The sequence below is a fragment of the Haliotis asinina genome, chromosome 8 (assembly GCF_037392515.1).
Source record: "Haliotis asinina isolate JCU_RB_2024 chromosome 8, JCU_Hal_asi_v2, whole genome shotgun sequence".
In the NCBI taxonomy this organism is placed as follows: Eukaryota; Metazoa; Mollusca; class Gastropoda; order Lepetellida; family Haliotidae; genus Haliotis; species Haliotis asinina.
In genome coordinates, this window is record NC_090287.1 from 17,382,527 (window position 1) to 17,403,215 (window position 20,689).

Consider the following 20,689-nt stretch of genomic DNA (forward strand, 5'->3'; position numbering starts at 1 on the left):
CGCAGCAAAAAAGTTCTACTTCCGCTATTTTGGCGGAAAAATTTGACTTGCAAGGCTTGTAATTTCGTGATAATTTCTTAACGGTAAATTTTTTGACATTGATGACATTGATTCATGCACAGTATTTCAAGTCTTCCTGTATGCGCTTGTGTTCAACCGTAGATCCCAGACAGTGTTCACTATTTCACCATTGCTATTCCACTTCATTATAGTCACACTGATTAATAAACCTGAGTAGATTTATGTATGTAACCAGCAATATACCTGGTTTGTATGTTTGAAGAGGACGTGTTACCTGAAACATGAAATATTCTGCACATTGAATATTACTTCAAGTGAACTGAGAATGTTTATTATGACGTGAAGAAATGTTTCAACTCTTATTACTTCCTAATCTATACAGTATGTTTAGGCTGCATAGAAAAATTGAATGATTCTCGGGCAAATGTTTTTCAAAAGTGACGAGGGCAGTAGGACTCTTTTTAAAATTTTTGATAGAAAAAAGTAATGAGGGAAGAATACATTATTTTTGCTCAGAAATACGGCTTGGGAAGTTTAGCCACATGCTGAGGAGTTGTAGATTCAGTCACGCTTGTTCTTACAGACACTCACCCCTATAGTGGACAGATGGATGATTGGGATGCGGCAAAGTCAAAATTACTTTTTTAATGGCAATAAAAAATTGTTACCTGAACAAATAAAAGTGAGGCACCAATGCCTGAGAAACATTTCACTTTTTTTTATTTAGCCTTAGCAGTCTGTTCACTTTGACATCAGTGTCATGCAAGTGGAAAAAATCAAACATACACAATTTCTAGCTGTGTGGTTTTGTCATTGTATTATTTAGCACAATGTCATCTTTGATTGGTAAACGTAAAAAGAAGCTACCAAAATGCCCAAATCCACTGTTTGAACGCTGGCTGGAAGAATGGCGAGATGAGGCTGCAGAAAAAGGATGGAAGTCACAGTACATATACAGCAAGGTATCAGTCTGTTTCTCAGATCATTTCATTAGCATAATATATTCACTTACATAGGTTAATTTTCTGCCACTTTGTATCTTTTTGGCTCATCTGACTGAGTTTGTGGAGGTATGTTTACCATTGTCTTTCAATCAGTTGTTAACTGACATCTATGAAACTAGGGGTTGTAGTCAAATGGACTGAAATGAAAAGTCAAAAAGGAGGAAAAATGTTTGAATAATGAAAATGTGATAAATTACAAAGTAAAATAGTGTAAATAGTAATGCTGCAAGACCATTGACTATGTCAAAGTCATTTTGACAATGTGTTCCAGAGTGTATGCCCCAGATGTGTTTGAATGAACAGTGTGTAAATCATGAACTTGTGTACATTGTGAACGAATGAACTAGTGTAAATTATGATTGAATGACTTGTGTAAATTAAGAACAAGTGAACTTGATTAGATTAGGAAAAAATTAACTTCTGTAAATTACCACTATTATTTTTGTTAATTATGTTTCAATGCTATATGTGTCAGTAAATAATGTAAAACCTTTCTACGCTTTTTTTTGCTGTTTGGCCCATGTGACTAGGATTAAAGCCGTTTTGACTAATTGTCACAGCCCATTTGACTTGGCACTTCTCAGCCCTTTGGCCCATTTGATTAGTTCCTGAAACTACAAGGCTTATGAATCTGGCACAATGCATGTAAGACTATGCTCTTCATGAAATTCTTTTTACAGCATTTCTTTGTGTGTATCATTGTGATCTTAGATCCCACAGTAAGGTGTCAGCCTGTGATATAACTGCTGTAGTGTCAAACCTAACTCGCTTGCTCTTATTTTATGGTTAAGGTGAGACAGCTGTTTTGAAAATCAGAAAATTTATAAACATTTTCGTAAAAAAAACCCACTACTTCCCTGTGTGCCAGATGAGTAGAATGTGATGTTTGTTTTTTGCAGGCACTCAAGTCACTGAAATGTTTTCCTCTCAAGCTTGACACAGGGAAAGACTGCAAAATACTACAAAACTTTGGTTAGTTTTCAGTGTTCATCAACCTCCAGTGACATCACTCTGTTGTCCCGCCAGGTTCTTCTTTTACTCAGTAAACCTCTACAGGCAGTTTTGTAGGCCTTCTCCAAGAAATCCCAGGGATTTTCTAATGATTTGTCCGCAGCCTAGGCATTTTCTGAGGAGTAGCCTTTGACTTTGAATTATTTTACTTGTTTTGAAGGTTTATGTAACCTTGTCTTGCTGTTAGTGAATGCAGTCATAAAACAATATAACTGAAACCATTGTGAGTACGCTGGTTTTGAATCTGAAACCCTTCACTTACTAACTCGGCAGTTTTATGGATGATCCTATCAACTAGTGAACATAGCCTCAGACTGTAAAAACTACAAGCATATTGAAAAGTGTAAATTTCAGCATTAACAAACAGCTAATTTCTGTTGTATCAACATGAAATTTGATAGGTAATATGTGGCAGGAATTGGAGTGATGTCAAATCATTTTTACAAAGTTTGATCATAAGACTTTGACAAAATGAAACTTTGTCATGTTTCAGGTGACAAGATTTGCAAGATGCTTGATGACAAACTGGCAAAGCATATTGAAAACTATGGTGAACAAATTGTTTGTACTTGTTTCCTTTAAATGCGTAATAATTTCTTTTTTTGTTGTTTAAAGAATTCTAATATATTAACAGTTATAAACAAATGTACACAAAAAGAGACATGAAGATTTTATTTATGTACACTGTTTCTGTATTCTGTTTATGTTGTCTCTAAAATCTGTGTGCCAATAAAAACTTACCAGTCCTTTGTAACATACCTCCTCGTATTTTATCAAAAGAGAATTTTAAATATCAATTCTAGGATAAAATATGAAAACATAATGTATTTCTAACGGCCTTGACAAATTCCTGAATCTGTTTGTTTTGGACCTAGAATCAGTGCTTAAAGTTCCCTTTGTATGAAACATTATTTGAAGGGGCTAGCTTTATGAAGCTCTGTTTGCAAACAATAACGTATGACTCTCTTAGTGCTAAGAATGCTTAGGAAATCTCGACCTAGGTTTGAAGGTACATGTTATCTCCATGAGATGTTTTGATTAAGTGGAATAGGAAAATGATAATGCTTGTATTATATTTTTCATCCTTTTCACCTTTACTGAACTGCTAATAAACCAAGATATACGGAAGATGTGAAGTCTGTTTGCTTATACGGGTTACAGCCATTATTGTGAACCATGTCTACCAACTACGATTTGGGTTCTCAGGTAGTGCTGATGTTGTTCCTCAAAGTGAAGAAGATGAAGACATGCTACCTTCCCATCTCTCTAGGAAGCAAACCAACCAATCAGCACAAGCAATACATGCTATTCCAACCAATGACAGTTCTTGTATTAGGCAAACGATTCCATCTGAATCCACAACATTTGTAACGTCATCCAACTTTGTAGACACTACTGGGAGTATTTCACTGGACTCAGACGAGGAGCATGGGGGACAACCTCAGAGAGTAAGTGGATGATGATGATGGTGGTGATGATGATGATTAAAAAAGTGGACATTCATAAAATCTCTCTTCCATATGTGTGTCACTTCTACATGTAGTGTTTCCTCCAGACCACAAAAAGGGCAGGGTGAAGTTTCTACAGAAAAGGGCACCCTAGTCTGAAGAGGGCACAAACCACAATAAAAACCAAAACTAAATGATCAGATTGAGCCTCATGTATTATTAACTTACAGTCTCCTTTGCTTTTTTCTCAGGAAGCTTTTCGCAACAGTTTCCAAGTCAGTGTCATTGTGGCTGTCAGTGTTTAGGCTAATCATAAGATGCTTGTTACAGTTGCTGACTTTCAGTCTGTTCCTGTGCTCTGTCACAACTAGCAAGTAACAAGCAGGGTGCAGTAAAAAAGGGCTGGGCGCCAGAAGAAAGGGGCAGGGCGCAGCGCCCTTCTAAAACACTCTGGAGGAAACACTAACATGCCATTCAAAGACCTGAAATGACTAACATGCCATTTCAATACTAGTTCAATACTTCACTGTCTTAGAAACCTTTAGATTTTTAATGACTGGCTAATATGGATAATTGTCTACGGCCATCCCACTGTGAAAGTACCGCTTCTCATCTGCTCCACCGTTAAGTCCAGTCGGGTCGGATGGGTGACCACCTGGGAACTCCCGGTGCTGTAGACTTCTTTCCATCAAGTATCCGCCTTTTAAATGACTGTTGACTGTCTCTCTTTGTTGTCGTTTTATGTATCTTAATCTGTATGTAGCTATTTATGTTTTAACAATCTGATGTGTGTTCACTTTCAAATGTAAAAAGAATTCCCCTCGGAATAATAAAGTATTGTCATTGTCATTGTCATTGTCATCATAAAAGCAGTAAATTATAAAATAAAAATTAATAATAAAAATTACAGTAATAAGCCAGCAATATGTCAACTTTTTTCTTAACACAAGAGAGTTGATCTAGTAAATCTTGAAACTGAATATTAATATATAAAAATCACTTATATAGTAAATGATATAAGAAGGGTTGATAGGTTTGTTTTTGAATTTAAAATACATCTTGAAAAACTAAATTTGTCTCCTCACCAGATGTGGCATTCATAGGTGTATCATGTCTGATGGTGAACTATTGCCATTTGATAACTTGATGTTTTTAAAATTTATTGGAGTTTTCATGGCAAATGTTTTGACATGGTTGGATACATCCTCGATATCTCCAGGGTATATGTTCCGAAAAGTCTCCACTATACCCTGGATGCATCTACGGCTACAAATTTATTACCTCCCTTGGCTGGCTTTTTATCCAATCAGGTGCCTATGCTGGGAATTTGAGCGAACCAATCACATCTCACTTTCGCTTTTTAAATTCTCTAATCGATTAAACTTGGCAAACAAACCATGCGTAGGTTCTCTGAAAGTATTAGATGGATTTCTTGCATATGTTTTAAAAAAGGTTTCGGACCTATAAAGCTTGAAAAACATGGAATATTCCTTCAGCAAACTTGGCAAATAGATTGACAAGCAATTTGTAAATGTGCCTGTTGCTATTTAGGTGTCACTTAATGTGTATACTTTTGAGTTGACATATCAATACCAAAATTCAAAAGTGTCTGGAGTGTTTGATGTTTTGAAATGTGATGCAAAACAACAAACAAAACAAAAAAAAACCAATCCATCAGTATCAAAGAATAGTATTTGATTGGTTTCCAGATATGTCTTTAAGACTAGTCTGAAGTCTGATTATCATTGCTAATGTTGCAGAAGCGTCGGAAATCGTCCGGAAGTAAAAGCTCCAGAGATTACATCCCTGCGTTCAGATCAGGAGCTTATGCTATCCTGCTGACCTTGTACAGAAATATGCAGGTGAGAATTGTCTTGAGTCCCATGGTTATCAGAGGCAGTTTGATGAATTTGATAACGTCACTGCTGGGTGCAGTGTTTTCCATTCTCCTCCCACAGAGATTACTTCTGTCATACCTTCCTATGTAACCTCTGTTCTAATACAACCATATTTCCCGGTCATCGAGAAATCCCCTTGTGGCAAGAAATCACAGCAGGAATTATCTAACTTGTTCCTATCCAATCAGAACACACGCTAAATAGACTTAGCTCCAATATGGCAATTCCCATGGAGTTGGTTCATCAACGTGCAAAGGAAAGATTTGGTATTTCATGTTTAACTGAAAATCAGAAACTGGCAATAGAGAGTGAAGGGATCAATCGCCAGGATGTGTTTGTAGGAACTAAAACTGGTAGTGGCAAGTTTTCCCTATGCATTCGGAAACTACCGAGATCTTGCGAATGATCACTCTTGAAACAACGTCTTTGATTGCCCAAGTAAATCTGAATACCTCCAATTTCAAGTCTTGAACACTTGCACCATGAAAGGGCCGTATAAGAACAGAGGTTACATAGGAAGATGTGACAGGAGTAACCTCTGTGGGAAGAGAATGAGTGTTTTCATGCTCTCTTTGGAACAGTTTTGTTTGTTTTTTTTAAAAGTCTGTTGTGGCTTATCATACTCATGGGTTTCTTTAAGGGAATTTCCAGATTACATCTGAAATGTATTGTGTGTAGAATATATTTATGATAAAGTGCATTGTTGAAGATGCTTTTATAATGTTGAATCACAGCATTATAGGAATTTTGTTGCAATAATGAGAGTAAAACATTTCCCACTTTACAAACCAGTACTAACATTTAGCCTGATAGCTCCTCTGTACCAGTTGATGCCTGTAACCAGCATTTGCAAGCAAATTATACATCAACTTACACCAGTTCACTGGTATCAAGTGGTCAGTTAAGTGTGGAAGACCCAAGTTGACAAAGGTTCTTCACATATCACATTCTCTTAGTCAAGAGCCCTTGAGAAAAAGCATTTCATCTGGCGCTATGTCGATGCCTCAAAAGAGTTGTTTACTGCCGTGGTGGTCGAAACATTGGTGAAGTTATTGGTCATATACGGAAATTCACCGTGTTCATTTTCAGTGCATGCTTACTAATATAGTGACTTAATTCTAGGACCCAGACACCAGGGGCTTCATGACAAAGTCAGAGATTGTGAAAGCAGCCCAGCCTCTGGCTGACAAGTCATTTTCACTGGTAATGTATACATGTAGGTCCATCTGTGTAGGTGACATGGTTTTGTGTTGAAACCAGATCAGATATAATAACAACATTTGTTCAGGACATTAGCCTTGGCGTCTTAATGTTGGATCTGATGAAACAAAGTTGCCATTGTCTGTTCTAGGGATGGCTGGAGGCTAAACGAATGTCAACTCAGTATGCATGTGGCCCACATGCATAGATACTAGACATGATCAGTTATAATATAAACATGGCTAATGTTCACCCTCCCATACTTTTCAACTATGTTTGCCACCCAAACTGATTTCAACTAAAGTTCACCCTACAATAGATTTCAACTAAAGCTCAACCTGAATTAGATTTCAACTGAAGTTCACCCTCCAAATAATTTCTGTCATAATCAACTAAAGTTCACTCTCCAATTGTTTTCAACTAAAATTCACGCTCGAATAGGTTTCAAATAAAATTCATCATCCAACAGCTTTCAACTAAAGTTAATCATTCACTAGTTTTCAACTAAAGTTCATTCACTTGTTTGATTGTCCAGCAATAGATAGTTGAAAACAATAGGAGGTTGAACTTTAGTTGAAAACAATAGGAGGATGAACTTGAGTTGAAAACTATGGGAGGATGAACTTGAGTTGAAAACTATGGGAGGATGAACTTGAGTTGAAAACAATAGGAGGTTGAACTTTAGTTGAAAACTACAGGAGGGTGAACGTTAGTTGAAAACTTGGATGATCAACTTTAGTTGAAGACTACTGGATAATTAAGTTTAGTTGAAACTATTGGAGAGCTTTTGATCAATATTCATACCATTCAAGATATTCATTGTGAATCTGTGAAGAGGACTGTGACACTTAGAAAACAGGCCTTTGTTTTCTACATGTCTAAATGTTGTTATGTATGCATGAGTCTCCCTGAAACCAGCGTAAAATTCTCATCACTCACTCACTTGAGCAGGCAGACCCTGGTTGTCGCTACACGTCCTGGTCCTCGATGGGCACACTGATCAAAAAGGGGCTTATCATTAAGGAGAGCAGTCCAGCAAGGTAGGTTCTACAATGGAAGTGTTCCAGAATAGGCAGGGTCACGTTATTGTGAATACATGTGAGACACTCTTCTTTGTTGATTCGGTGTGTGATGATTTGCTTGATATTAAATGATGTTGGTGTGAGGATCTATGCCAAAATGTTCCATCTATTGCTACAAATAAGCTGTCCTTCCATAAAATAGTGTTTTGTCTTCATCATACCAGGTCCTAATTGACACTTGAAGAAAATGGTCAGGCTCTATGACTTAGTTGATGTATGTTATCGTATCAGAATAAGATTATTGCTCTTGATGTCAGTCACTGGATTGTTTGATCCAGACATTTCTTTTTTATAAATTCTTATTTCCCAAAGTACATTTGTTGTCATATTTCATTGTACATAACATCAGTGTCATCCAAATCATACAAGCATCATCGTCCTCCTCCTCCTCCTCCTCCTCCTCCTCCTCCTCCTCCTCATCATCATCATCATCATCATCATGTATACAAATAAATACATTACAATCAGACTGTGTTACGCTTACATAACATCAAAATTGGTATAATTAGCAAAATATGTATGGACAGAGGACTGTTCCAGACTTCATTATTTACGAACCACTGCCATATGGCAGGGAACTGTAGGGTTATACCTTATTCATTACTTACAAACTGATACAGAGAACTAGAATATTGCTGTCGAATTAAACAAATAACAAAACATAACCTAATTTTTAGGTCAGTAACTTAACATATGTATTGTGCAATTTATGGACATTTTTATATTTTCCATGCTGCAGAGCTATTGCAATTATCAGAAGGTGGTTGCTATCAGTCAGGTTGTATTGTCTTGCACTTTTAGTAAATTTCGGCCTGATTTAATGTGATACTATGACCAGAATTAACATCTGCATTTCTGGCAGTAAGGTAATGCTTGAATGAGAAGTTATCGTGCACAGTTGTTGCTGTTTGTAACTAGTAGAGAGTTTTCAAAATTGTAACAGGTAGCTGACTGCCCTAGCCTGAATTAACCTTTGTATGATGCACAGACGTAGCTTCGATACTGATGACATCTTGTCCACTTACTTAGATGTTTTCTGACTGTTTCTAGATACAGTCTGACAGACACAGGGTGTGAGCTGGCACACCGTCTCGAGGTTGTGGACAATGGAGGGGAGATGACCGATGTGTCAAGCACAAATGCCCGAGTACCTCCACTACCTTCCCGTGACCCCCCTCAGCTCCCATCTCTACATGCAATGTCTGACAGTGAAGGGGAAACAACTGTTCAGTCCTACAGGAGCACTGCACGTCAGCCAAAAAGTCATGCTATGTCAGACAGTGAAGGGGAGACAACTCCATCACTACTTCCTTCAGCTGTGAAGTCAGCAGCAAACAAGTAGGACTTTATTATGTTTTGCTAGACACCAGGTCAAAATAATTCATGGTTAAACAAAGTTGTGTGGAATCAATCTGTTAATGTGTTTGTTTACTTGCTTCTGACGGAGTTTGTGAGCATAGATTTTTGAGTGGATTCGAAGTGTTCAGTTTCTCTTTAGTTTAAGTTTAGCTTATTTAACAGAGAGTATATTGTTTTGTTTTCCAGATTACGGTACTGGTATGTAACCGAGGATCTACGTCTGGTGACTAGGAAGGAGGAAGCTGCTGTGCTCATTGATGGTAAGAGTTGCACAACTTCTCAGTGTCACAATATTTCATGGGACTGTGAAGCCTAGTGGTTAGAGCGTTTGCAGTTGTCATGCTGAAAAATCAGGTTCAGTTCTCCACGAGGGCACATTGTGTGAAGCCCATTTTGGGTGTCCCCCACCGTGATGTAGCTGGAATATTGCTGAAAGGGGTGTAAAACTAAAATGACTCTCACACTCACCATATTTCATTTTTTTTGGACATATACTGTCTTGCCCTGATAGCAAAGTACCCTATGATAGGGATCTCTGTGTTTCTCAGCTATAGTGAGTTGTCACCATTCTTTATGCTGCAAAAAATTTATAATTCCTTATTTCCGAAATCTTTGTCATATGTAATGCTATGCAGCATTAAATTTATCCAACCAGAAAGCCGACTGAGGCAAGATCAGGTCATATATTTTCTCATTCTCTCTTGGATACACACACATCATGTGAAACACATTGCAGCCCATTGCTCTCATCATTGGGTAAAGTTGTCATTGATATTTGTTGTGGAATGAGCATGTATGTACATATCTGATGGCACTTCTGAAGCTGGTTCCTTATTTTCAGATGTGATATCTATAGGTTTCCTTGTGAAGTGCAACTACCAAAGTTTAATTGAGTCTGGCAAGAAATACAAGCTTGACACGACAAAGTAAGTGTTTTATGTTTTTAAAGTTTCTTGACCTTCTTAGGGTCACTGACTGCGGAATTTAAGATGTAGGTCCTTTTTTACCTAAAACCGAAGCTTATCAGAAACTTTGACTTTTCCCTACTTTAATTGCAAAGATATTTCCATGAGTGTGCTCTTCACAACCTTATCTCACAAAGGCCGCCTTGGTGGTTTGAGCATTCGCCCAGAGAGCAGAAGATCGTAGGTTCGATCCCCAGTAACGTCATACCAAAAGACAATAAAAGTGGTACTTGTTGGTCCCTGCCTGGTATACGGCATGTATTGGTACAACACGGACTGGTTGGCCTGGAGTCAGTATCACCTTTGAAGATATGGATTAGAATTGATCTTCATACTTGTCATAAGAGGTGACTAGCAGGATCTGGTGGGCCGGATGAATGTCCTTTCTGTTGATCATTGGATTGTCTGGTCCAGACTCGATTATTTACAGACAGCCTCCACATAGCTGGAATATTGCTGAGTGTGGCGGAAAACTAAACGCACTCACTCTCAGTTATTATAATGTGGCTGAGTGACATATTTATGAATAACGTCGGCATGGTATCTCAGTGAGCTAGCACTATAAAACCAGTTTACCTAGTACATACAGCCACACAAACACAATCTTGCATGTCGTCATTTGAGCAAAATAAGTGCAACGTTAAACCCCATTTCACCTTACCTAAACTCGCAAAGTGAACATCAAGTAGATTTGGTCATAAACATAAGTAAGTCATCAGTCAAAATTTCCTCAGATCTAAGTAAAAGTATAGTTGTACTGCCAACTTTTATGACTGTTTTCCCAGTATGTATCATAGTGGTGTTCCGATGAATCGATGTCATCAGTGATCGATTATTAGTAAATAGTAATCAAGGAACTGATCATGATATCTGTGATTAATCATGATTAGTTATTATGTACCTACATTTTTTGTGTAATGTAAGCCAGTAAATTAGGCCGTTTTCAATGTGAATTTCACTCATTTATTACTTATTTTACGGTATATGTATCCATCTCTGGTTTGGTAAGTCAGCATTTTGCAATAAGTGCAAGCATAACACAAAACAAGGGGATCCCTGACTGGTTCACACAACTAAATGTGATCGGTAATAGCCAATGCCAAGACTCGTAGTAGTCTTGTGTCATATCACTTTCTCTTTTACAAACATGTTGTATGGAAGTTAAACACTAACTTTATGAACGGTCATTAATCGATAATCAGTCGTTTTGATGATCCAATGATGGATCATGAAAATTCAGCCGATTCCCAACACTGATGTATCATTGTTGCCTGTTGTTGCAGACGGCTTGGGGACGACTTTGTGTATGCATACATATGTGACCGTGACACAGATGACCTGGCTACACCTCCTGATGAGTCTTTGAAACCAGAGAAAAACACAACAGTGAAGCCCAAATCTCGAGGTCTGTTACCAAGGTTACCACATCAAGGTTTTATCTTGTCCTGCCCAGAGGCAGATAATCACCCTTCAGTCTGCAAAGGATATTCTGAAATTGAAATTTAATTGCCCAATCATGTCATTAAGTTGGTAAAGGGGCCTAGTATGTCACTGATTAATTTTAGCAAAATGACAATACTTTCTTCTAAGAATGCAAGCCAGTTAATGTTTGATATTGCATGTTATATCTAAAATGTAAATGTAGATTGAATATGACTTCTGAAGTCACTTTGTTTTAGCTTCAAAGACAAAGAAAATAGCTAATTCAAGTAATTCAACAGTGACAAACAGTGGCTCATTACGAGATCGCCTCCTGGGAAGTGCTCCCAGAGCAGACTCTTCACTTGGTGGCCAAGAAACACTTCAACACAGTTCTCTCACATCTGCTGTCTCCATCACATCCTCATCTTGTCATCCAGGAGCAGATGAAGCTGCTCCCACATTGAAGTCAACCTTCCCATGCCCAGGCATGTCAAGGCACATGACTGAGGAAGAGACACTGCCCGACATCAGCCCTGTACCAGCATCTTCCACAGCAGGATCCCAAGCTTCGTCTGTCACCAGTGCTGGCTCCAGCCTGCCACCCCCAGACTTCACCCTTGCACCCGGATCCTTCGATGTGGTGTTGTGTGTGGACAACCGCGAGTTCTATGGAGGGTTGGTACTGAGTTCATTATCATCTGCATGGCCACTTTGTAACTTTGTACATCTCCCTCTGCTTCTATTACAAGACAGTTTTGCTGACTACACCAAAGGTAGAACCATTTAGATATACTGAAAAGGAGCTGAACATTTTGGCAGGTATACAGAACAGCAGTTTTTCGAGAGTAAAAGACCCGTGAAGGTCCCCGACGAGAATAGGCCTTCAGCAACCCATGCTTGCCATAAAAGGCGACTATGCTTGTCACAAGAGGCGACTAACAGGATTGGGTGGTAAGGCTCGCTGACTTGGTTGACACGTCATTGGTTCCCAATTGTGCAGATCAATGCTCATGTTGCTGATCACTGGATTGTCTGGTCCAGACTCGATTATTTAGTCCACCACCATATAGCTGGAATATTGCTGAGTGCGGTGTAGCTGTAAACTCACTCATTCACTTGAGAGAAAAAATATGAAATCTCATAAAAGTAAGCATTCATGTTTATGTCTTTCTTTTTAAAAATTTGACATCAAGCCAGAGTTGTGTTTGTTTTGATGTTCAGTATAGATCAAAGTCTATCATGGATTATGCTTTGCTGATAATGTTCATCAGTTTATTAAAGGTGGCTGTAAGTAATGTTTGAGTGTTGTGTGAAGTGCTGTATTAAACATTCTTCATCCTTGACTTTACATCTCTGCAAAGAAGCGATGTGTTAAGTTTCGGCTTTGACAAGGTTTCTATTGTTAAAGAGCATCTTGTTGCAGGAGCAAGTCCCAGAGTAAGACGCTACTGCCAGAGCTGATAAAGAATGGTGTGGAGTGTGACCTGCGAGAACTGCAGATCGGTGACATGTTGTGGATAGCCCGGGAGAAGGTGCAGCCCCAGCCAGGTGGGTTACGTGAGGCTGAGTCTGTCGTGATTTGTCTTTTAACTGAACAACCGTTGACAGTGGGGTAACCTAGTGGTTCATGTATTCATTTGTCATGCTGAAGTTTTCCCCACATAGGTACATGGAATGTTGCTAAATGCAGTGTATAGGCAAACTTGACATTGCCTCATTATTGAGTATAAATATTGTTGACACAAATAGGAAAGCATATGAAAATTAGTGTTGTCAACATTTTCATAACTAAATCTAGGGCGATGTTTCAAGATTTTTAAGGAATTTTCTGATGTATTTTATATCTAACATGTTTGATGCTCTCTTTCCAATTCAGACTGAGAAAACTAGTCACCTCCATGGAGATTGCAGTCAATGTTTTATATTAAATGAATGAATAGTATATTGGTTGTGTTTGTTAACTTTGATGATAAATGTGCCCAATCAATGATATTTGTGTACTGTTTTATTTACTTACTGCTGATATGTCATGTCTGTCAACACTGCATTACAAATGTACCAATGATAACACCATATTAGCGGAAACTAAAATTCTGGGTTCTTTCCCACAAAGCAGTTGTAGCTGCAGGTGACTCCTGTACTTTGACATAGACTTGCGACAGTCGTAGTGCTTCTGTCGTTTTGTGAAACTGGGTCCTCGGCTCTGTGCAACAAAGTGATCTTGGAACTCAGACAATTGTAACTTTGTTGTAGAACAGTACCCTGACATTCTTATGTTTGTTTCCCTCAGGTCAGTTGCAGAGGCCCAAAGGGAGAGAACTTGTGCTGGACTTCATCATTGAGAGGAAGAGGATGGATGACCTTGTCAGCAGCATGATCGATGGCAGGTTCAGAGAACAGAAGGTAAACCAGTTGGACTTGTCAAATAATTCCTTTAGGTTGGGTTTATCAAAATATCTGGAGAATGAAGAGATAGGCTTAAACAGAGTACTACCTTTATTATTATAATTTTTGCAGTTCATGGCCTTTGTGTTCATGCATGAAGTTTTGTAGCCACAGCACCTGCTGAGACAGTAAGCAGCCTGTGCAGCATCTTGTAATTTATTACAGGCCTGAGACTAAAACACATTAGCCAGTGAACAAAATTAGAGGTGGTACTGGAGTTTACTCATTATTTATAATTTATATCCTTCAGTTCCGTCTGAAGCGTAGCGGCATTGCCAATGCCATCTATCTGATAGAGGACTACGGATCACTGCAGCACTTCAGCATTGCTGAAGACAGGATAAAGCAGGCCATGGTCAACACCCAGGTGAGTAAGTACAGATAGGTGGTCTCAGACAAATGCTAGTTCTGTATGTTTTTGCTTGTTATTTCAGAGGCAGGATTATATTCTTCGATTTGTGTCTTGTGATATAATGGATGGAGCTAATTACCAGTGCCGCCACCATGATATTGCAGAAAGTTGTATTTTTCCATTCAGTACCAGCATCACCTTTTTCTTGTGAGATGATAGATACTAAATGTGTTTTTAAAAGATTTGTTGTCAAAAAAGGTTGGCTTCAAATGATAAGGGTGGCCATTATGGCAGGTTATTGATGTCTTCAAGTGATAAGGGTGTCTATGTTGGCAGGTTTTTGATGCAGGGATTGGGAAAGGCAAGGGCCATGGGCCATTTTGCACATTAGAATGAAAAATGTCCCATTTAAATTTTGAAGTTTACTATTGATACAAGGGCAGTTGCCTATTCTAAATTCAGAAAATGACTAATAGTCCTGAAAATGGCCCATTGTCAAAGTTCTATTTCCCAATCCCTGTTGATGGCTTCAGGTGATGAGGATGGCTATGTTCCTGTTTTTTATGGCTTCAAGTGATGAGGGTGGCTATGTTGGCAGGTTTTTGATGGCTTCTTGTGATGAAGGTGGCTATGCTGGCAGGTTTTTGATGGCTTCTCTTGGTAAAGGTGGCTATGCTGGCAGGTTTCTGATGGCTTCTCATGGTAAAGTGGCTACGTTGGCAGGTTTCTGATAGCTTCTCGTGATGAAGGTGACTATGTTGGCAGGTTTTGATGGCTTCTTGTGATGAAGGTGGCTATGCTGGCAGGTTTTTGATGCCTTCTTGTGATGAGGGTGGCTATGTTGGCAGGTTATTGATGTCAAGTGATGAGGATTTCTATGTTGGCAGGTTACTGATGTCTTCAAGTGATGAGGGTGGTTATGTTGGCAGGTTATTGGTGACTTCAAGTGATGAGAGTGGCTATGTTGGCCAGTGTTTGATGCTTTCTTGTGATGAGAGTGGATATACTGGCAGGTTATTGATGGCTTCAAGTGATGAGGATGACTATGTTGACAGGTTTTGATGGCGTCAAGTGATGAAAGTGGCTATGTTGGCAGATTTTTTTATGGCTTTAAAGGATGAAGGTGGCTATGTTGGCAGGTTATTGGTGACTTCAAGTGATGAGGGTGGCTATGTTGACAAGTTATTGATGGCTTCAAGTGATTTGGGTGGCTATGCTGACAACTTTATTGATGGCTTTAAGTGATGGGTGGCTATGTTGCCAGGTTATTGATGACTGCAAGTGATGAGGGTTGCTATGTTGGCAGGTTATTGATGACTTCAAGTGATGAGAGTGGCTATGCTCACAGGTTACTGATGGCTCCAGGTGATGAGGGTGGTTATGTTGGCAGGTTATTGATGGCTTCAAGATAAAGGGGACAAGTGGTGTCAAGGAGACAGTGGCCTACCTCACTGTGATGACCAGGTATCTGCAGGGCTTCTACAGGGTATGTTACATCAGTGTTAGGTAAATTTTTTAAACATGCATCTCCTCCAACATAATGACTCATGATATTATTTAAAAACTGTTTGAAGTAGCAATCTCTCAGTCAGTCACTGTTGTTTTTTCTACTTACCAACGTTTGAAGGTCTGGGTTTGAATTGATCTTCAGCAGCCCATGCTTGTCATAAGAGGTGACTAACAATATCAGGTAGTCAGACTCGCTGACTGGGTTGACACGTGTCATCGCATTGGTGTTTATGCTGTTGATCCTTAAATTGTCAGGTCCAGACTTGATTATTTACAGACAGCAATCATATAGCGAGAATATTGATGAGTGCAGCGTAGAACAATACTCTTTCTCTTCTTATCATCATGAAGGGTGGTAGGATAACCTATTACTTAAAGCATCTACTTGTCACACGGAAGACCCAGTTCAATTCCCCACGTGAGTACAACTTGGTTTCACCATGATATTGATGAAATATAAAACCACACTCACTCACTGAACTGTTATTGTCATCCCTGATCCTCAGACCAAGTCTCTCCAGGCTTGTACACCTGAGATGCTACGAGAACTGGATGGTAGTTTCCACATTGAAGAATCAGAGAAGCTTCTCACAACGTTCCAGCATTTTAATTATGCATCTGTGAAGAGCAAGGTCAGTACCAGCTACAAATAAAACTTATATAACAGTAGCAAGCATGTTTTTTCTAATGTCATTGCTGCCAAATACTGCACTAGTATTTTACATGAGGAATACTTTTGGCAATCTCTTGTCAAAACAATCTGGTGTATATGGTTGAGTTTCAAACCATACCTAAGGAAATACTGACACAGGCATCACCTGAAGCGAGGGATTTAACTCATGAGAAGATGAAGACAGTGCAACTATGCGTCCAAGACTATGTGTCATGCAGTCATGAATCCATTGATTGGCTCCTCTGTTAGTACCATAAGCGAGTGAAGTAAACATGTTCACGGGTTTTACTAAAGTGGAAAATAATTCAAACCAGCAGCACAAAAGGCTCCCCATTATGTGGCTAGGTATGGAATCTGATGATACTTGATCACTGCACAGTCATAAGTATTATCTCAAAACCTCAGTATTACATTGAAATGTAGGAAATGTCACACCAAGAAAAGACTTGGTTTCAGTTACATATTTATATCTGTGTAATTATCAAGAATCATTTCATGCCTGGATTTTGATTTATGTGCCACTCACCCGGTTAACCGTGGACTTTGTTTTGTCCAGTTTTCTTAACTCATACAGTAAATACACTACTTAGCACATTGTGTTTATTTTTGCTCTGACCGTTGGTACCCGCCTGACACATAAGTGCACTGATACATTCTGGCAGTAACCTGAACAATGGATATTTATTTCAGTGACTGTGTAATGATATTTCAGGATCTGACAGTAAGGGAGTTGTTTGGTAAACAGCTGGTTCAGCTACATGGGATGTCAGCGGACAAGGCCAAAGCCATCACAGACAGATACCCAACCCCGACAAGGTGAGCTAATAAGGAGGCATCAAATGGTTGAAGTATCCATAGGCTTCTTTGCTTCTTCTTCATTTCCATGGCGATGGGGAAGCCTTATTGTTAAAGCATTCACTTGTCGTTTCTGGTATCCCCACAGCAATATTGCTGGAATATTGCTTAAAGCAATGTGTTGCCAAAGTCACCATCTACTTTACTGCTGTTGCTTTCAGTTAGTCAGATTGCTTAACCGAAAATATACATGTATCATAGTAATATGGAATGTCACAAAATTGATGTAACAGTTTAGTTTGTTCTGCCTTGCAGTATTTTCGAAGCATATGACCGATGCTCCTCTCAGAAAGAGAAGGAAGGCATGCTGGCCTCCATTAAAGCTGGCAAGGGAATGAGGTAATGTTTCAGCTTATGATAAAAAACAACTATGAACTTGGATTTAATAATAATAATTATAGTGGGTATTTGTAACTGTGCCTGTATCCGTGCATTCGATGCTCCCTCAAGGCGCTACAAAAAAATGGTGACTGTATGTTTAACGTATACATGACGTTACTAATAGTTAGAATTTAGAAAGGAAGAAAGATCTAAGAGGAGGCTATGGAGAAGTAATGGGTTTTCAGAAGGGACTTCGGAGTTCAGTGATTCGACACATTTGATGTCAGCTGGCAGTGAATCCCAAATCAATACAGCAGTGTAGGTAAAGGTCCTCTGACCATAGGAGACAAGTCTGACTTTGGAAACTGTAAACAAATGCTGATTCTGGGATCTGAGACATCTTGCAGGGGTGTACAGTGTAAGAAGTTTAGAAGGTACTCTGGAGCTTGACTGTGGCGACATTTATATACGAGACACAATATTTTGAAGTTCACACAGTACTTAACAGGGAGCCAGTGTAGGAAAACAAGAAAAATATGAGTCAGTTGGACAGCCTAGTGGTTAAAGAATTCACTTGTCACTGCAAAGACACAGGTTTGATTCTCCACATGGGTAAAACACACGCACACATGCACGCACGCACGCACGCACGCACACACAATGATGTTGCTGGAATAGTGCTAAATGGAGCGAAAAACTAAACTCACGTTGAGCACAACTGGTCTTGTTTTTGTTTTTGTTTTTGGGAGTTGTCTTATCTGTTTGACTGACATTGTACAAGATGGTCGGTTACAACAAGGGCAAAATACCTTTAGGATAACAATTTCATTGTTACATACCTGACAATGGGGTAAGGATTTACACCAGAACATTGCATCATAAAATGATAAAGAAGTTGCCATCAATAAAGTATCTTGCTTTTACTGTTTGTGTAGCCATATATTCCGTATCATGATGGCTTGTATTAAAAACACAATTACCTCAACTATCTCATTGGGTGAAAACAGTGGGGTGACGGTTTGCCAGGGTACAGTGGAGGGGTTTGGTAGATGTTTTACTATTCTAGGGGACACAGAATGTTTCAACTATGTCTGGGGCTATAATAAGAAGCAAGTGAGTCAGGATAAGGCCAGACCATTTTATTTTCTTGTTTTACGGATCTGCCAATGGTATTTTTTTCAAGAATAATTAAAAGAAAAAGAATTTCCTTGTTCCATAGATATAAACCTTGGGTTTTTATTGGCCGAAAATGCACACTTACAAGAAAATATTTTTGTTTTTTACCCCATATACACTTAATAAACTGCCAAAACTAAAATACTTAAGTGTTAGTTAAATGTTAAGGAATGTTAGTTTGACTGTTGATATTTTTTTATTTTTAATTTTCCTGCTGCCTTCAGGTTTTTAGGACAAATATCTGAGAAACAAGAAATAAATTTGGTCTCGATTAAACATAAACTAATATATTTTGCTAAAAAAAAAATACACTTTTTTGTCGTTTCAGGAATCTTGGATCTGTCCAGAGTAAGCAGATTCACCAGCTGTACTGTATAGAAGGTGCTCTCACATGATGGTATAAACAAGTGCAAGCATCTACACCATGTTCTACATAAACCTATTTCCTGTGAAATTGAGTTTCCTCCTTGACTTCATTGTTTAACAAATAAAAGAACGGCATCTGAATTTGAAGTTAACTGTTTCAGTCATCTCTTTATCATTATCAACACATAACAGGGCTGTGATATTTCTGTGTGATGTCATTATTCCAAAATTGTAATTCCTTTTCATGTTTTTTGCTCAACTCAACTCGAAATTATATTTTCTTGTACAAATTCTTGTAAGTTTTTCATCTCTAGGCGTTCTCAGGGTCAGTCACCCTTTATGTTTGTCTTCCTTCATCCAGTGAATGCTCCCTTCTGCTGTTTTCTCCAAGTCTGAAATATCTGATCTAGGTAAATTCTTATCTGTACAACTGCTGGTGTCTTGCCTAGTGGCATTCTGTTGAGCAAAAATAGTCGAAAATCAATCAAAAGAAGGCGTACATGTAAGAACAATTGTCAGATATAAAAAACATATTTTCGATTAATCAGAATTCTGTTGTTTTTGTATAACACACTTGAATGAAGTAAACTAACCACATTAAATTTGACAAAGATTCACAAACAAATGTGTGCTCAACAGCAAGAAGTAAAATTTAATCGGTGTTTACTTTTTTCATTACATTTCCAGTGTCTTTTTTGCATGTGTACATTTCATTGGATGACAGTATTGGTCTTAAAAAAAACATTAATTAGAAAAAATGGGGGAAAATCCTTAAAATAGGTGATTATGTTAAAAATTATATATTTTAATACTAATCAATAATTGTTCACCACAAGTCCTCTGATTATGGATAATGGATTTGGTTTCTGAATCCCAACACTAGTCACACCTACTCAAATAATGGAAGATGCAGGATATGTTGAGATGTTATTTTTTTATGAATACATTGACAAATTATTGACATAATGATTACACAATGCCGTTTAGAAAGTGGTCAAATGCAGCACATGTTACACATGTTATACATGTATATACATGTTTGGGATTATACTTTCTTAGTAAAGTACAAAGTATAGGGTGCAAGTCGCTTAACAGGTTAGGCATCTGACTGTGTGCTGGTTCTGACGGTGTGACGGTGTGGGTTCCTGGTTGGGCGTCAACTCATAGAAGTAACAGAATTTGTATTTTACTAAGAAAGTGTAATCCGGAATAAAACCTATGTTGTTTATTGGCGTAGTGTTTTGTGAATATATCCATAGTCATGCTTTTGTCCTCCATGAATGATACATGGTTGTTAAAACAGTATGTCAAGGGTACTGTTTTATTGGCAGGACATCACATCAAGGCTTGCCAAGGATCTTAGTTGCCAAGATGTAGAGATGTGGATGGCTGATTTGAGCATACCAGAAGACTTGAATACATTACCATACATTATCATGTCCTCTACTGTAATTAGAATTGATCAGTAAGCAGTTTTTATTATCATTTTTATACCTTCACCAGTCCTTGTAATCGTTTAGACCATGAAGATCTGGATTAGAATTGGTGTTCTGTAACCCAAGCTTGTCGTAAGAGGCGACTA

The 20,689-nt window shown here is 38.4% G+C and overlaps 1 protein-coding gene across 3 annotated transcripts; it reads left to right on the forward strand.

The window, feature by feature from the left end:
• The first annotated feature begins 4 nt into the window (after nt 1–4).
• On the forward strand, nt 5–19,651 carry LOC137293773 (crossover junction endonuclease MUS81-like). 3 transcript variants are annotated; one of them, XM_067824499.1, is made up of 21 exons: nt 5–83; nt 848–983; nt 1,925–1,997; nt 2,530–2,586; nt 3,243–3,484; nt 5,245–5,346; nt 6,505–6,585; nt 7,534–7,622; nt 8,715–9,002; nt 9,210–9,283; nt 9,865–9,949; nt 11,272–11,393; nt 11,668–12,085; nt 12,834–12,958; nt 13,701–13,813; nt 14,106–14,222; nt 15,598–15,693; nt 16,223–16,348; nt 17,102–17,205; nt 17,500–17,583; nt 19,070–19,651. In XM_067824499.1, exons 2-21 carry the CDS (start codon nt 852–854, stop codon nt 19,134–19,136), a joined length of 2,595 nt encoding a protein of 864 aa, XP_067680600.1. In that variant the 5' UTR covers nt 5–83; nt 848–851; the 3' UTR covers nt 19,137–19,651. The 3 variants fall into 3 exon arrangements, with proteins under 3 accessions (XP_067680600.1, XP_067680602.1, XP_067680601.1); XM_067824501.1 differs by having other exon boundaries at nt 26–83; nt 11,848–12,085; XM_067824500.1 differs by lacking the exon at nt 5–83 and having other exon boundaries at nt 833–983.
• The last annotated feature ends 1,038 nt before the right edge of the window (nt 19,652–20,689 follow it).